At 43.8% G+C, this 15598-nt stretch overlaps 1 protein-coding gene across 1 annotated transcript in view; it reads left to right on the top strand.

Moving 5' to 3' along the window:
- MKLN1 (muskelin 1) overlaps positions 1-15598 on the top strand; it is a 111262-nt gene that overhangs the window by 56358 nt on the left and 39306 nt on the right. Inside the window, exons 9-11 of the mRNA XM_063134675.1 lie at positions 4099-4211; positions 14107-14322; positions 15198-15419. Of these exons, the coding sequence (XP_062990745.1) occupies positions 4099-4211; positions 14107-14322; positions 15198-15419 (551 nt within the window). The remainder of the gene's footprint in view (positions 1-4098; positions 4212-14106; positions 14323-15197; positions 15420-15598) is intronic.

Raw genomic sequence — 15598 nt, 5'->3', positions numbered from 1 at the left:
AGGCTGAAGGCTGTGTGATCTTTCATTGGGAACTTGAATGAAAAGGCTGGACCATTGCTTGTGTGGTGGGGTGATGGGATGCTTTAAGGATAGTGGGACTAAGATGACCTTTCCAGTTTTTGAAATATGGACTTTAAAAGTTGGAATGTGGCCAGAGGAATAGCTGTAAGTGCTAGAACAAGCAGTTACATTAAAATAATACTTTATTTAAGAGGCAGTTGTTTGCTCTGTAATTGTTAAGTTTAATTGCAGACCAAAAATAGCTTTTTGTTATTTATAGCACAGAGTAGGAAAACGAAACATCCCCATCGGCTAAGGAGACGGGAAAAGAGGCAAATGTTACTCATTCTGCCGTAGAAGATGGGTAATGGCTATATCTTTGAACTGTAGTACAATTGTGGAGTAAAATTCAAAGCAAACATGCCTCTCTCTTTCTCTCATTTGCCATCTAAGAGTTCAGCTAATGACTGTGGTGGTCCACTCCCTTTTGTGGATTTTATTTCCACCAATTTCCATCGGATAAATTCCCATTTGCGCTCATCACAGCCTCTCTAAGCTTTGCACGATGTTTTGTCCGAGGCCCAGTAGGATCCGTGGCATGTGCCAAATTTGTGTTTTCTCTCCCTCAGTTATCAATTGGCCCATTGTAGTAAATGTGGGTTTTGTGAGCTGTGAGAACTTAAGGCGCACAAAAGGACTCGCTCTTTGCAAGGAACATTGGCTGCTCTGTGTCCAGGAAGGAAGGGTAATTAAAGTTAACGACCCAACGTAACCTTTCGGTGGCAACGCCAGGGTCGGCGGCGGCTAGTGCTATTGCACTCAGAGGTCAACATCCAGATCGCTTAACCCCATTTTTAAAACGGATGCTTTATTGCCTTGTACGGCAAGTTGGCTGGATATCTCTCTGAACTAGTATATTAGGGTTTTTTTTTGATAAATAATCTTGGGACAGAATCCTTCATGGCTGCTTTTAAAAATACAATCCGTAAAGCAGTTATTTTCAAGCTTCCTCCAGGGAATGCTTTCCATATCACCTTGTCTACTAAGGAACTTCTATGCATTGTAGAGGGTTTTGAGGCCTGCTATAGGGAGCATTGACCACCTGAATGGAGTGCGTCTCCTCCAGAACACACTTGTTCTTCTCTGGTGTCTGTGGCCACAGTTAGACCTAAGGTTTATCCTGGGATCATCCAGGGTTCGCTCCTGCCTGAGCACTGGATCCCCTGTGTGTCACCTAGATGAACAGGTTTGACCCCTGGATGATCCAGGGATAAACCTTAGGTCTAGCTATGGCCTGTGTGTCGCTCAGGAACATCACTTTAGGAAGACTTGGTCTGCCAAGTAGCTTGTTCACCACTACCTCGTAGGTGGCTACTAGGAGGAGGGCTTTCTCTGCTATGGCACCCCGGTGTGGAATGAGCTCCCCAGAGAGGTTCGCTTGGCACCTACACTGTACTCCTTTCGCCGTCAGCTGAAGACCTTTTTATTTTCTCAGTATTTTAACACTTAATTTAACCTAAGCTTTGCTGTTTTAATTCCATATTTTAACCTATATCAATTTTTGCTGTGTGGTTTTAATCCTGGTTGTGCTTTTTATATTGTATTTTGTATTCATGTTTTTAAATTGTTGGTTGTTTTTATGCTATTCATGGTTTTAATTTTTGTGAACCGCCCAGAGAGCTTCGGCTATTGGGCGGTATAAAAATGTAATAAATAAATAAATAAATAAATAAATAAAATAAAATACCAGTTGTTTCGCTAATGATCTCCTCCCCACAACCCTGGTTTCTCAGAATGCAGCCTATTTATTTTATTTTATTTTATTTATTGCATTTCTATATCGCCCAATAGTCGAAGCTCTCTGGGCGGTTCACAAAAGACCACTGGGATTTAAAGGCCATCTGTCATGCTAGCTTTATTGAAGTCAACAAAATTGCTAACATTAAAACAAAGCAGAACTACCCTCTGTCTACTCCTTGAACTTGCCAGGGAAATGCTTGACCCTTTCACCTCTTTGTGATGGTGGTCAGAAGGCTTTTGCCACTGAGCTGGACAGGACTTTTGTAATGCTTTTAATTTTCTCTTATGAAATTGGCATAATGAGTTGTGTCAGAAGAGGGGCTGTGGTGCTTAGCCCAAAGAAAGCCTAGAACATTTTTTGAGGCGGTTGTGGCAGAGGCTTCCATTTGTACGATGGCTCCTCCCAGCCATCATGGTCTCTCCCCTTCTTCTAGGTTATCCTGTTTGTGTGTGTGTATGTATGATTGTTCCCATCCCATGGGATGTTTGTGAATTGTCCAGAGAGCTTTGGCTATGGGCGGTATCGACATGTAATAAATGAATTTATCGCTTGACTCTTTCTACTGTTCACTCATTACTTGTGGGATCAAAAGATGAGGCACATTCAGGATAAAGGATAGCTTGACCACGGTGATACAGGCATTGGTAACCTTAAGGTTGGATTACTGCAACGCGCTCTATGTGGGGCTGCCCTTGAAGCTGCTGTGGAAGCTGGAGCTAGTGCAGAATGCTGCAGCTCGGCTGTTGTCTGGAGCTGCCCCTTTCCAGCATGGAACTCCTCTGCTGAGGGAGCTGCACTGGCTGCCTATTCGCTACTGGGCCAGTTTTAAGGTTCTTGTACTTGTGTACAAAGCCCTAAACAACTTGGGACCAGGATACCTGAGACAGAGAGCGCCTTCTCCCCTACCAACCTGCCCGGTCACTGAGGTCATCCGAGGGCCTGCTCCTGGTGGTTCCACCTAGATCCATCCTCCGACTGGAATCCACCAGGGGAAGAGCCTTCAGCGTGGTGGCGCCCCTCCTGTGGAACTCCCTGCCTCTGGAGGTTAGGCAGGCGCCTCCTGAAAACATCTTTATTCCAAGAAGCCTTTCTTTAACATGCAGCCTTGGATTTCTGTTTTTGCTTCTTTTTAAATTTCGTTTTAACTATTTTATTCTGTTTTTATTTTCATTTTACCTTGTATACCGCTCTGAAATTTTTGAATGGGGAGCGGTATATAAATATTCTAAATAAACAAATAAATAATAAAGGGTATTGGGATTGGAAGAAGTCTGCAGTCCGGAACCCAAGTAATCACTTATTATTATTATTATTATTATTATTATTATTATTATTATTTATTGCATTTTTATACCGCCCAATAGCCGAAGCTCCCTGGGCGGTTAAAATATTTAAATTAATCTCTTTAATGCCAGAAACATTATAGCAATTTCCCCATCATTTCTAGATAACTGATACTTTACTGTTTGCAGTAGGGGGGATTATAATATTGAGCTGGAAGGCACTTTAATATTTCTGTTCAGATCACTCCCTCATAGAAGATTCTCTGTATACCAAGCTCTGTCCATATAATTTGGTTGGTTCCCCCTTTCCCCCATTTGCTTACTTGCTCCTTTCTTTCTCCTCACTCTTTTCTTTCCAAAGTGTTTAGGAAGCATGTTAAGGGGGAGAAATGGTTGGAAGCCTTGGGGTGTGTGTATGTAAGCAGAATTAATTTCAGTGTCACCATTTGCCAGCCCCTAACTTAACAGGATTTGAACATGCAGTTCTAACCATCTTACAGCGAAGATAAAAACCCACTTAAGTATAGGCTAGCTTGTTCTTGTTCTTCATAAAAGACCATTAGAAATCAGGAAATCTTTAGCAGTCTAGTGCACTTGTCTAACTTGAATCCTAGTTTTGTAACAGAGGTATGCTTGAACACAGACTTGCGTGTACATGGATCTACATTTTATCTGATTGCACAGTGTTGCTTTTTATCCCTCCCCCTATGATTGGCTCATTAGAGGCACTTAAGGCATATTCTGACACGTAAATGGCATCGAAGACTAGATGCTTTCAAAATCTTTAGTTAGGGAACTTCTCATCCAAACTCAATTGGAATTCATTTAGTTTTCCATGTATTGTGCCCTAATTATGGCCAGCAGTTTATTCTTCTGGAATCATATTCCAGAAAAGGTGAGTTATAAATCTCTGGAAAGTGGCCGGTTGTTGCAAGCAAACTTTCTAACAATAAACTTTTATGTGTTAAGCTATGTGGTTCACGAATTAATGTCTCTTTCTAAAATTTGGATTAGAAACAGTTTATTTGTTTGGCGGCTGGGATGGGACCCAGGACCTGGCTGACTTCTGGGCATACAGCGTGAAGGAAAACCAGTGGACGTGTATATCAAGAGATACTGAAAAGGAGGCAAGTTTCAAATATTTTGTTTTGTTTTCTTGTGACGGCACTGTGTGAACTGAGTCTGGTCCTTGCCAAGATAACACAGTTCTTTAAACATGCCAATTGTAGCTCAGCCTTGAGCCAGTAGTTATGTCGGAAACTAACATTCCCTCCCTGCTTGTTCTAAGAGAATATGAAGTCATGACCCTTTTGGGTCTCGAATGTCTTTCATAATAGTTGATGGAAAAGTTGGCTGTTCCGTTGCTGAGAAATAAACAAGATGCTTTGGCAGAACAGAATGAAAAAGATGTTTGAAGGTTTTGAAGCTGATTTCGAGACTTCGGTACAGAAAGTATACATGCAGAAAAAGCACTTAACTAAATAAAACTTTCGAGAAGCGACCGGTCCCCTTTCTCCTCCCACTAAGGGTTGAGCTGGTGCAGCATATTGGCTAAGAGAAAGAGAAATGAATCGGGGGACTTTGTTTTGACTCTCCTCTTCACAACAACAACAACAACAATAATAATATTTCTTTCCTGCCTCTCCAATTGGATCGAGGCGGGGAACAATAACAAGCATAAAATACATAAAATACAGATTAAAAACATGGTATACACTGTTTAAAAACATCCTAAAAACATCCTAAAAAGCATCCTAAAATTCCACTGGATAGGCCTGCCGGAAGAGAACAGTCTTGATAGCTTTCTTGAATGCTGAAAGACTGTCAAGCTGACGAGTCTCCTCCAGCAGGCCATTCCACAGTCTGGGAGCAGCAGAAGAGAAGGTCCTCTGGGTAACAGTTGTTAATCTAGTTCTTGCTAGCTGAAGTAGATTCTTCCCAGAGGACCTGAGTGTGCGGGGCGGATTGTACGGGAGAAGGCGATCCCGCAGGGAGCCTGGACCCAAACCATGTAGGGCTTTAAAGGTGATAATCAACACTTTATACTTCGCATGGAAACTAATTGGCAGCCAGTGAAGAGGTTTTAGGACTGGTCTCTAGGTGGCCTTAGGCAAGTGCTCTCAGCCTCAGAGCCTCATCTGCAATAGGAGGATAATAACTGATCCGCTTTACAGAGTTCTTGTAAGGATTAAAACCTGATAATGTAGATGAAGTGAGTTGTACACTTGAAAGTGGGGTTTGTGTTTGCATGTGTAAGATCTGGAATTGCTGCTTAGGCTAGTGTTAGTTTTGGAACGAAGAGTAAGGAGAGGGTCTTCTCTTGCAGGTAAGGAACTAACTTCCTACTTGGTGTAGTAGATTTACTTAGGAACGCAGGAAGCTGCATTACAGACCCTTGGTCCATCCAGCCCAGTATTGTCCACCATGAGTGGCAGCAATGCCTCTCCAAGGTTCCAGGTAGGATTCTTTCTTAGCCCTACCTGGAGATGCCTGGGATTGAACCTGGGATCATCTGCAGGTGCTGTTCCACTGAGCTACAAACCTGCCCTCCCAGCCAAGGAGCTCGCTCTTGTGGCAGTGATCTGAGACAAACTGCTAAGGTCACAGTTGAAACTGGATAAATAACTTCCAACAAGGGAGATGTTTCCAATGTTCCTGTAAGAGGAAGGGCAGCGTGTTCATAAACAAGCCACTAAAAGGAACAATCTGTTGTACGGAGCTGCTGAGAATATTGAATGGATTCTAAGAAGGTTTTTTGTTTTGCTTTTGAATTACAGCATATTTGTTCAAACTCTAAGCCTAAGTGGTATCATGTGAGACTTCGGTTGCAATCCTGTGCACAGTTACTTGTGAATAAGCCCCAGCGAATGTACTGGGACTGACTTAAGAGTAAACATGCAGACGACTGAGCTGTTTGTTGATCACTTTTAATAGCTCTCTTTCCCTAGGGAATGGCAAGTTGCCAGAATTTTAGAATAAGCTATTCCCTTGCTCTCTCCTGACTTTTATTTATTTTAATTTATTTTTTAAAATTGAAAGAATAATTTTAATGGCATTTCTCTACCACCCAATAAACCAAATTGTCTGGCCTGTTTGCAAAGCTTTAAAATTAACAAAATACAATCAAATAAACATCTGTTAATACTTAAACCCAACGTGTAGGAGACAGTGCTCTGGCCTTTAGGTCACATTGGGCTTTTGTCCCAATGTGCCCCTGGGACCCAAGTGTTGGGCTGGAGGGAGGAATGGGGACACCTCACCTGGGTCCAGGCACCCAGGTCTGGCTACAAGTCCATTATCATGAAGAAACAAATGAGGCTGAGTTGTAGTGAATGCAGCTTATTATGCAAACTTATTTCCCTGTATCTTGGCATCTGTGTTGAGTGTCTAGGTAAGATCTTTTGAGATTTTCTGGTGTTGGTCCAAGAAATGTTAGAACAGAACAAGTGATAATTTTGATAATGGCCCAGGTGCCCAGCTGGGCTTGGGAGGAGAGAGCAAGCATATTTCTACAGGGCATTTGAGTACTTGTAGTTTGAGAGGCAGACGTGTGCCATCTTATGTGACATGGCATCGCAAGGACACAACATCACAGAGTTTCCTGTGCATGGATAGGAGGAGCCAAAAGGGTGGGTAACACCAGGACTGCAGGACAAGCAGCATAATAATTAGGGATATTGAGATCTCACTGATTTTGTCAATCTCATGCGTGGCAGCCAGGAGCGTGGAAGCTCTTTTAGCTTGGGGCCTGAATCCCATTATGGAGAAACTCTGGAAACCTTTGACCAAAGGGTGGGGTCAATATTCCAGAAATACCAGCAGATATTGGCTTAAAGCCATCACGAAACTAAGCCGTAGGAGAGGCTTTCAATTAGAAGGGGATGGGTGGGTGGGAACTGCACGAAAGCTACGAAATCGCCAAGTGTTTGATGGTTAAGGGAAGAGGGCGTGGCTTCCTGGGGAACCCCCGAGGGCCACATTTGGCCCCCAGGCCTGAGGTTCTGTACCTCTGGTGTAGGCAGTCGGTCAAAGTTGTAACCAGATGGAGAACATGCTTGTGTGAGTCGGGGCCTGCCCATAGCAGGAAGGTCTTGAGTTTGGTGGGAGCTCCTTTATAAACTTGGCTGCTTCCTTTAGATCACAGTTAGATAGGAATGTCAAGAGAGACTGTGTTAAGAACATAGCTGAAAGACAGCCCACGGGGCACCCTGTGCTAAATCCACCTGTGCTGCTCCTTGCATCTCCTGCCTTTGTCACAACTGATTGAAGTTGGCAGCAGCAGTGTGTGGCAGAACCTTCCTGAGACTCTACCACTGCAGAAATACAGGTGAAGAGGAATAGCATATTTGGAGGCTTACAGACCTAAAAGAAGAAGAAAAAAGAACAAGAAACATTGGCTAGAACTTTTCTCTCCTACACAGTTCAGCTCAACTTGAGCTTAACTTGTCCTCATTTCAGCTGTTTGTCCCTGAGGTATCATTTGACTGTTTGGGTCTTTGATTCTGAGTGCACCCAGCCCTGGGGATAAGGAAGTGAGAGCATGGCTGCTGGAAGGTTTGAGAAGGAAGGAGAGGAGAAGAGGAGAACATTTGCTCTGTGATGATGGCTTGTGATCCAGATGCAGATGTTTGTTTTCCCAAGGACACAGCGAAGGCTGATGTCAGTGTAGCCTGCTGGTAATGTCTGTCTTGGCTACGGGCCCAGGTGATGGAAGGCTCTGGACGCTTTGAGGTGGAACAGTCTCCAAAGCCACTCATTAGTCCAAGAGCCAGCTCAGATCCAAACTTTACTTAACAAGAGGTTCCAGCAAGAAGAGGTGACAAATACGAGAAGGCAAACTTCCCCCTCCAAAAAAGGAATCGTGTCAGCTTACCAAGAACATGAAATGGGTTAATAGTCAGTGAAAAAGAAAGTTACAGGGTTGAGATGGCAGGATTGTCAACGTTGTGAGTCTTTAACATGACGTTGTTAAAGCTTGCAGTAATCGTCCGTGCTTGTATAAAGGAACTTGGGCCGGGACTACTCTTTACATGAAGTGCACTGCCCAAACAGCATCTGCACAGTTAACTTCTAGGATGAGTTACCCGCATTTGGATATTGAATATCATCCAGGAAATTGGCAAAACAGAAGTGTGTCCTCTTGAAATAGGTGTAGGAGATTTTTTTTCCTGCCAAGACTAATTTTAAACATGGGGCAGTGCAAAGCGGAAGCTTGAAAAATGTTTCTGATTCCTCGGTAGCAGCATCATTTTCGATGGTTGGGCAAGGATAAGTGGGAATACATAGCTTGCCTGAAAAGAAAAGACTTCAACAACAAAGCCACGTAGGTGCATACCTGATCTCAGTTGGAGGGGCATTCCATAGAGCAGGAGCTGCCTCACAAGGTTAGGCCTAATCTTGAGTATTGCATCCAGTTCTGGGCTCCACGCTTCAAGAAGGACGCAGACAAGCTGGAGCATGTTCAGAGGAGGGCAACCAGGATGATCAGGGGTCTGGAAACAAAGCCCTATGAGGAGAGACTGAAAGAAATGGGCATGTTTAGCCTGGAGAAGAGAAGATTGAGCGGAGACAGGATAGCACTCTTCAAACACTTGAAAGGTTGTCACACAGAGGAGGGCCAGGATCTCTTCTTGATCCCCCCCCCGGACTGCAGGACATGTAATAATGGGCTCAAGTTACAGGAAGCCAGAATCTGGCTGGACATCAGGAAAAACGTTCTGACTGTTAGAGCAGTACGACAATGGAACCAATGGCCTAGGGAGGTTGTGGGCTCTCCCACACTAGAGGCTTTCAAGAGGCCGCTGGACAGCCATCTGTCAGGGATGCTTTAAGGTGGATTCCTGCACTGAGCAGGGGGTTGGACTCGATGGCCTTGTAGGCCCCTTCCAACTCTACTATGCTTTGATTCTATGATACTCATGGTGACGACTTCTCAAAAGACCTCACTGATCAGGAAGGATAAGGGAGATGGCATGGCCTGAAGTTTCCTGGTGCCAAGTTGTTTCCAAGTGAAATATTTTGTCAATTCAGAGCTTGCCAACTCAGTATCTCTGGATGTTTAATATCTGTGTAGTTCAGCCACGCCTGAGACCTGGAATCCTTCCCATCTGTTTATTAAACCAGGCAATCTGTTTGTTTTTTTAAAGCAGGTACATTCAATCGTTCCAATTCAGAGGCAACGACCCCACCAGGAACTTGGCAATAGAAGATCAAGAGGCATCTCATGCCTTATGTTGCCTAGCATTGTGTAAAAGAAACAACTTTAGCGTGATCTAGCCTACAATACCTCCATCTTAAAACCAGTGACTTAGCGAGACATTGTACATTTTGCTATTCCCAGGCAGGGCGAAATTGCCTAAAGTTGAATCCTTAGTTCCTTGTTTTCCCTTTCTGCACACACTACATGCTCTTTCAAAGCTCCTGTTTTTAAAATAGAGTTTAAAGGAGATTTTGGCCCACTCCGGGTCTTTCATAGCTCAGTGTTAGCTTAACAGACATGCATTTCAAAAGTCATGAATAGATATGTCTTGGGCTAGTTATGCCAAAATGCTCCCGTGGGAGGGCTTTGGAATGGTTCCCAGGAAGGAGTTGCACGTGGAAACATTTTTTTGGAATGAAAAGCCTTGTGGATGTTGCAAGAAAAGGTCAGTAGGGTGCTCCGTGTTACATTCTTCCACCATCTCAAATACACTTTCATGGAGGGGACAAAGTTGTGTGTTGGAGCTGGCTCCTATGATTGGCTTGTGGGAAGAAAATTTTAAGATTTCTTAAACATAAGTAGCTGTGTGCATTGCATTAACTGGGCTGCCTTGGAACAAAGGCTAGGCCGTTCCATGTGGAATTTCTTCCCCATCGAAAGCTTTTTCGTGTTGTTTAAAAGTTTTAAGATAAGTGAAAACATTAGTTCCCCCTCCACTGTGCTTGTGTTGGGACTGATGAATGTAGACCCATTTCTTACAAAAAAAGACATATAAATTCATGTATTTTTGTCTGGACTGTACCAAATTGTATTGCAGATGGGAAGAAATGCATCCAAAAATGAATAAATCCCTGGACGTAGAAAGTAGGCATATATACAAAGAGAGAGAGGTTTTAACTTAGCCTTCTCTGTGCCAGTTCTCCAATACAATTTTGTTGTATTGGAGGAGAATTTGATCAGGTGTGCCCCCACGCCATAGTGTGACTTGGTACAGTCCAGACAAGGCTTTATCACCTTTATGTTTTGTTTCCAGACCCCTGATCATCCTCGTTACCTTCCTCTGAACCCCCTCCGGGTTATCTGCAGCCTTCTTGAAGTGTGGTGCCCAGAACTGGGCACATTACTCAAGATGAGGCCTAACCAGTGCTGAATAGAGGGGAACCAGTACCTCACACGATTTAGAAAATATATTTCTATTAATGCATTCCAAGCTAGCCTTTGATTTTTTTTGCCGCCACATCACACTGCTGGCTCACATTCAGCCTGTGATCTACAACAATTCCAAGATCCTTCTCGTTTGTAGTATTGCTAAGCCAAGTATCCCCCATCTTGTAACTTGTGCATTTGGTTTCTATTTCCTAAATGTAGAACTTGGCATTTATCCCTATTCAATTTCATTCTGTTGCTTTCAGCCCAGCTCTCCAGCCTATCAAGATCACTTTGGAGTTTGTTTCTGGCTTCCAGGGTATCAGCTGTCCCACCCAATTTTGTGTCACATCTGCAAATTTGATAAGCGTTCCCTGTACCTCCTCATTGGGGCTGTGGGGTGGACCATGGCAGGGGCCATGCCTAGGGTTGTCAGCAGGTATGGCTTCTATCAGATGGGACAGACACAGCCTGACACCTGCATAACATTGCTTGAAGGCTTTGCTGTATCAAACTGAGCTATTCCAATCCACGGGAAGCCAGTGTTTAAGTAAGAAAATATGACGATATCTAGTAAATCAGTTTCAGTGTTGCAGTGACTCAGCCTGTCTGCCAGCAAGGAACTCTGATTGCCTCGAGGCATGATGTTGGCTGTTTTGTCCAAAGGAGATTCACGTATCTGTTAGAGCAGTGCTCAAGGGTCCAGTTTTTAATATAAAAGCTGTAGCAAGCAGCCCTCTTAAAGCAATTCGACTTGCACTTCCTTTAAAACATTATTCCTGATGTATTTGTGTGGATGTTCTTTGCTGTTCACATGCTTAATCCTTCAATTATGTTGCATCAGGAAGGAAATGTGTACTTTCGCCTTAGTTCTTGGGAATCGATTTTGAATGACAAAGCAATTGCAGGTGCAGGCTGCCATTTCCTCACATGTATCTTTTGGATCCCTAAATGCTGAGACTGGCTGTGTTATTCCGTGTGCACTTGTCAGCCTCGGCCCACTCCACGAAGAAGGCCCATAAGGTTTAATCTCTTCTGCGTGTGTCTCTGTGTGTCACATTGATCAGGGCAAAGCAGGCTCTTTCAAAGGTGCCTTTGTAGTGCAAGCTGCTTGTATTTGATGGCTAATTAGTAAACACAAAGGTGCAACAAAGAAGTTGAGGCATGGAGCACTCCTGCTCAGTCTGCCAGCGAGCCATGCTTTCTTCCAGGATATGCCATTCCACTAGCCCCCTCCTTCAGTTTTCCTTCTCCCCTCTATTAGACATTCAGTATTTTGTGGCCATTGTGTCCTTATTGGGGTGTGTTTGAGGGTCGTCTCTTCCCCCCCCCCCAATTACTTTCCTCCCTCTAAAAACTTGTTTGCTGCTTCTGCAGGCTTTGGAGTTCTCCTGGCCAGGCTGATACCTTTCTCTTGTTTTTCAGTAGCCCGATTTTGGCTGCATAGCTGTCATAATTCACCCATTGCTTTTGCTTTTACTCCATATGATTATGTTACTTGGGCTGTAGAAATGTGGAACATTTAATCTTTCTGGTGTGATAGTCCTCATTCACTGACCATGTTGGGCCTGTTCAGACAACACGGTAAGCCGTGGTTAGGTTACTAACCCCTTTGCAGTAAATGGTTAGTGAGCATGTTTAAACTGTGATTATGTAGAAGTATAGCGTTCAGATCGCGCAAGGTCCTGGTTCCTCTCGATTTGGAACTAGTTAGGCCTCATCTTGAGTATTGTATCCAGTTCTGGGCACCACACTTCAAGAAACATGCAGACAAGCTGCAGCGTGTTCCGAGGAGGGCAATGAGGATGATCAGGGGTCTGGAAACAAAGCCCTATGAGGAGAGACTGAAAGAACGGAGCATGTTTAGCCTGGAGAAGAGAAGACTGAGGGGAGATATAGAATCATAGAATAGCAGAGTTGGAAGGGGCCTACAAGGCCATCGAGTCCAACCCCCTGCTTAATGCAGGAATCCACCCTAAAGCATCCCTGACAGATGGTTGTCCAGCTGCCTCTTGGAGGCCTCTAGTGTGGGAGAGGCCACAACCTCACCAGGCAACTGATTCCATTGTCGTACTGCTCTAACAGTCAGGAAGTTTTTCCTGATGTTCAGCTGGAAATGATACCACTCCTCAAGTACTTGAAAGGTTATCACTCAGAGGAGGGCCAGGATCTCTTTTCCATCATCCCAGAGTGCAGGACACGGAATAATGGGCTCAAGTTACAGGAAGCCAGATCCCAGCTGGACATTAGGAAAAACTTCCTGACTGTTTGAGCAGTACGACAATGGAACCAGTGGGCTCTCCCACACTAGAGGCCTTGAAGAGGCAGCTGGACAGCCATCTGTCAGGGATGCTTTAGCCTGCATTGAGCAGGGGGTCGGACTCAATGGTCTTATAGGCCCCTTCCAACTCAACTATTCTATGATTCTGTGTAGCCACTATAGTTAGGAACGATTCACATGTCACGCTAAACTCAAAAAGCTTAACTACCATGGCTTAGCGTGTCATCTGAACAGGGTCTTAGACATGTAATGTTTGGGTAGTATGCATTCAATAATCTATGCTTCGGAGTTTTTTTCATTGACGGTCTGTTTTTGGGTATGACTTTTTCAGAATGCTTTGAGGACTTGGAATGGTACATAGCTCACTACTGGAGCATGTGCCACCTAGAATTCCCCACACCGTAGTTGGGGTGGGGGGGAAACTCTGGTAGTAGAGCTAGAAGGATCCCTTTCTGAGGCTTTGGAGAACTGCTAGTCAAGAAGAGGACACTGGATAGATGGACCAATGAAATGTCTCAGTGTAAGACTGCTTCCCATGTCCATGAGACTTGCAGAATTTGGACTCTTACGTCACAGTTCCCGTAAGATGAGTGATAAAACGGCTTACAGTTTCCAAGTGTTGTTCAAAGTAATCGGAAGCAGGGCAGCTTGAGTTGAATCAGGACTTCCAATTGAATTATGAGCCACAAGTGTTTCTTGTCAAAATTTGGTGTGGATATTAGAGTGCATTGCAAGTATGACTAAAGTGTCTCGTCTTGAGGATTTGTCTTCCCTCTCCTACTGAAACTTTCCATGGGTAGGATCAGGTTTTCTTGACTTAGCGCTTATGTCCTGCCAAAGCCCAATGTCCCTCAAAGCCATTTGATTCCTGTAGATTTCAACTCAAGGCTGTGGCTCTTGACTTTGACTTACTGGTATCCACTCCTGAATGAAATATCAGGGGATAGCAGAGGGCTTAAGAAGTTGCTCCCTTTGCCCTAAGCAAGATTGAGGATCGTGCCAGGTTGCCAAAGGTCACTGAATATAGATGTGTCTGAAAGGATGAACATGTTCCTCAGAACAGACATGGAAGCATTCTGCAGATGCAGAATTGATCAATTTCCCCCCAGATTTCCATAGGGTTTTAGTGGTTCTAATTTTATCTCACCTTCCTCCAAATTTCTTCCCATCTCCATGTTATTCTCACAACAACAACAACAACTGTGGACCTTAAGCCTAGATGGAGGATAGTTATTGGGCCAAATTTCATGGATGACTGAGGGTTTGAACCCAACTCACTGTACTTCTAGTTCGGCATTCTACTCTTTGCATCATGTTGGCCATTGCACGCAAGTTGTACTTCAGTCTTTGCAAATTACCTAAAGGCATAACTCGTGTTCCATTTTGCTCTGCCCAGCAGAATGGCCCCAGCGCCAGGTCATGTCACAAGATGTGCATTGACATCCAGCGAAGACAGATCTACACGCTGGGCCGTTACCTGGATTCCTCTGTGAGGAACAGCAAGTCTCTGAAAAGTGACTTTTATCGCTATGACATTGACACAAACACGTGGATGTTGCTAAGTGAAGATACTGCAGCGGATGGTGGCCCCAAGCTGGTGTTTGATCATCAGGTCAGTAATGTTGCCGTCGCTGTCTTCATTCGCATGCATGGTACTTTACAAAGAACAAGAAGCCAGGTGCCTGACTTAAGCGGCTTTACAATTTGAAAAAAGGAACCAGGAAGACAATAGGGAAGGAAATAGAGGCAAGGGTAAAGCATGTGCTAATAATAATAATAATAATAATAACAACAACAACAACAACAACAACAACAACAATGTGCTGTTATTTCCATTAGTGTACTCAAGCTTTTGTTCAGTAGGGCAGAGATGGGCAACCTTTTTAAAGTTATGGGCTACATTCCACCCGCTTTCTTTCTCTCCCACCCTCCTTCCCTTCTCTTTGTACGTAATACGCTACCCAGATATCACCCCCAAATCAGTTTCCGCCTTTCTAAGGCTTTAATCTGGTGAAGCTCCTTGTTTATGTCCCAAGGGTTATGGGGACTGATGTAGAACAGTCTAGCCAACATAAACGGGATTGGAGGGAGAGTGAAATTAGAATAGAGAAAAACGTAAATAAATGAAAAAAATAAACACAAAAAGATTAAAGTCTTGATCTAACGTTGAGCCAGACTGTTGCTTTTGAGTAAGCCATTAATGGTCTCTTGTGAAGTTTGAACCGAGTTGTTGGGACTTCAGAAATCTGATTCACTCTATTCACTGTACCACAGACTCTGTCTGGTCATAGTCTGTGAATTTAGCTTATTGAAGAATGGAGGGCCTTCTCAATTGGGTTATTCTCAGGCTAGCTTCAGAGGCTCAAAGAATAGTCAGTGGTCAAACCTCAGTGAGCAATTCTGATATATTTTTTTTAAAAAAAGATTAGTCTTGGTTAAAGTGTATTGTGTAAATGACTTTTAAAGAAAATGCCTAACTCCTTGCAGATGTGCATGGATTCAGAGAAACACATGATCTACACTTTTGGAGGAAGGATTTTGACGTGCAACGGCAGCGTGGATGACAGCAGAGCCAGCGAGCCACAGTTCAGCGGCCTCTTTGCTTTTGACTGTCGATGCCGGATGTGGAAGCTCCTGCGAGAAGACTCCTGTAATGCTGGCCCTGAGGACATCCAATCCAGAATAGGACACTGCATGTTGTTCCATTCAGTAAGAACTAGCGCTGCCCAGGATTCTGTTTACAGTACTTAAAACCCCCGCAACAATATTAAAAACCAGTCTGAAATTAATTGGTAGATTATTCAACTAAAGTTTTGATTAATCAGTGGGTCGGGGTAGTCTTAATCATCTGGATTGTTAGCTAAAGGCATGTTTTTGGGGTTTTCCAA

This window comes from Elgaria multicarinata, chromosome 9 (genome assembly GCF_023053635.1).
Source record: "Elgaria multicarinata webbii isolate HBS135686 ecotype San Diego chromosome 9, rElgMul1.1.pri, whole genome shotgun sequence".
Classification (NCBI taxonomy): Eukaryota; Metazoa; Chordata; class Lepidosauria; order Squamata; family Anguidae; genus Elgaria; species Elgaria multicarinata.
Note: the sequence above shows the minus strand (reverse complement) of the source record. Positions and strands in the feature narration are given on the sequence as shown.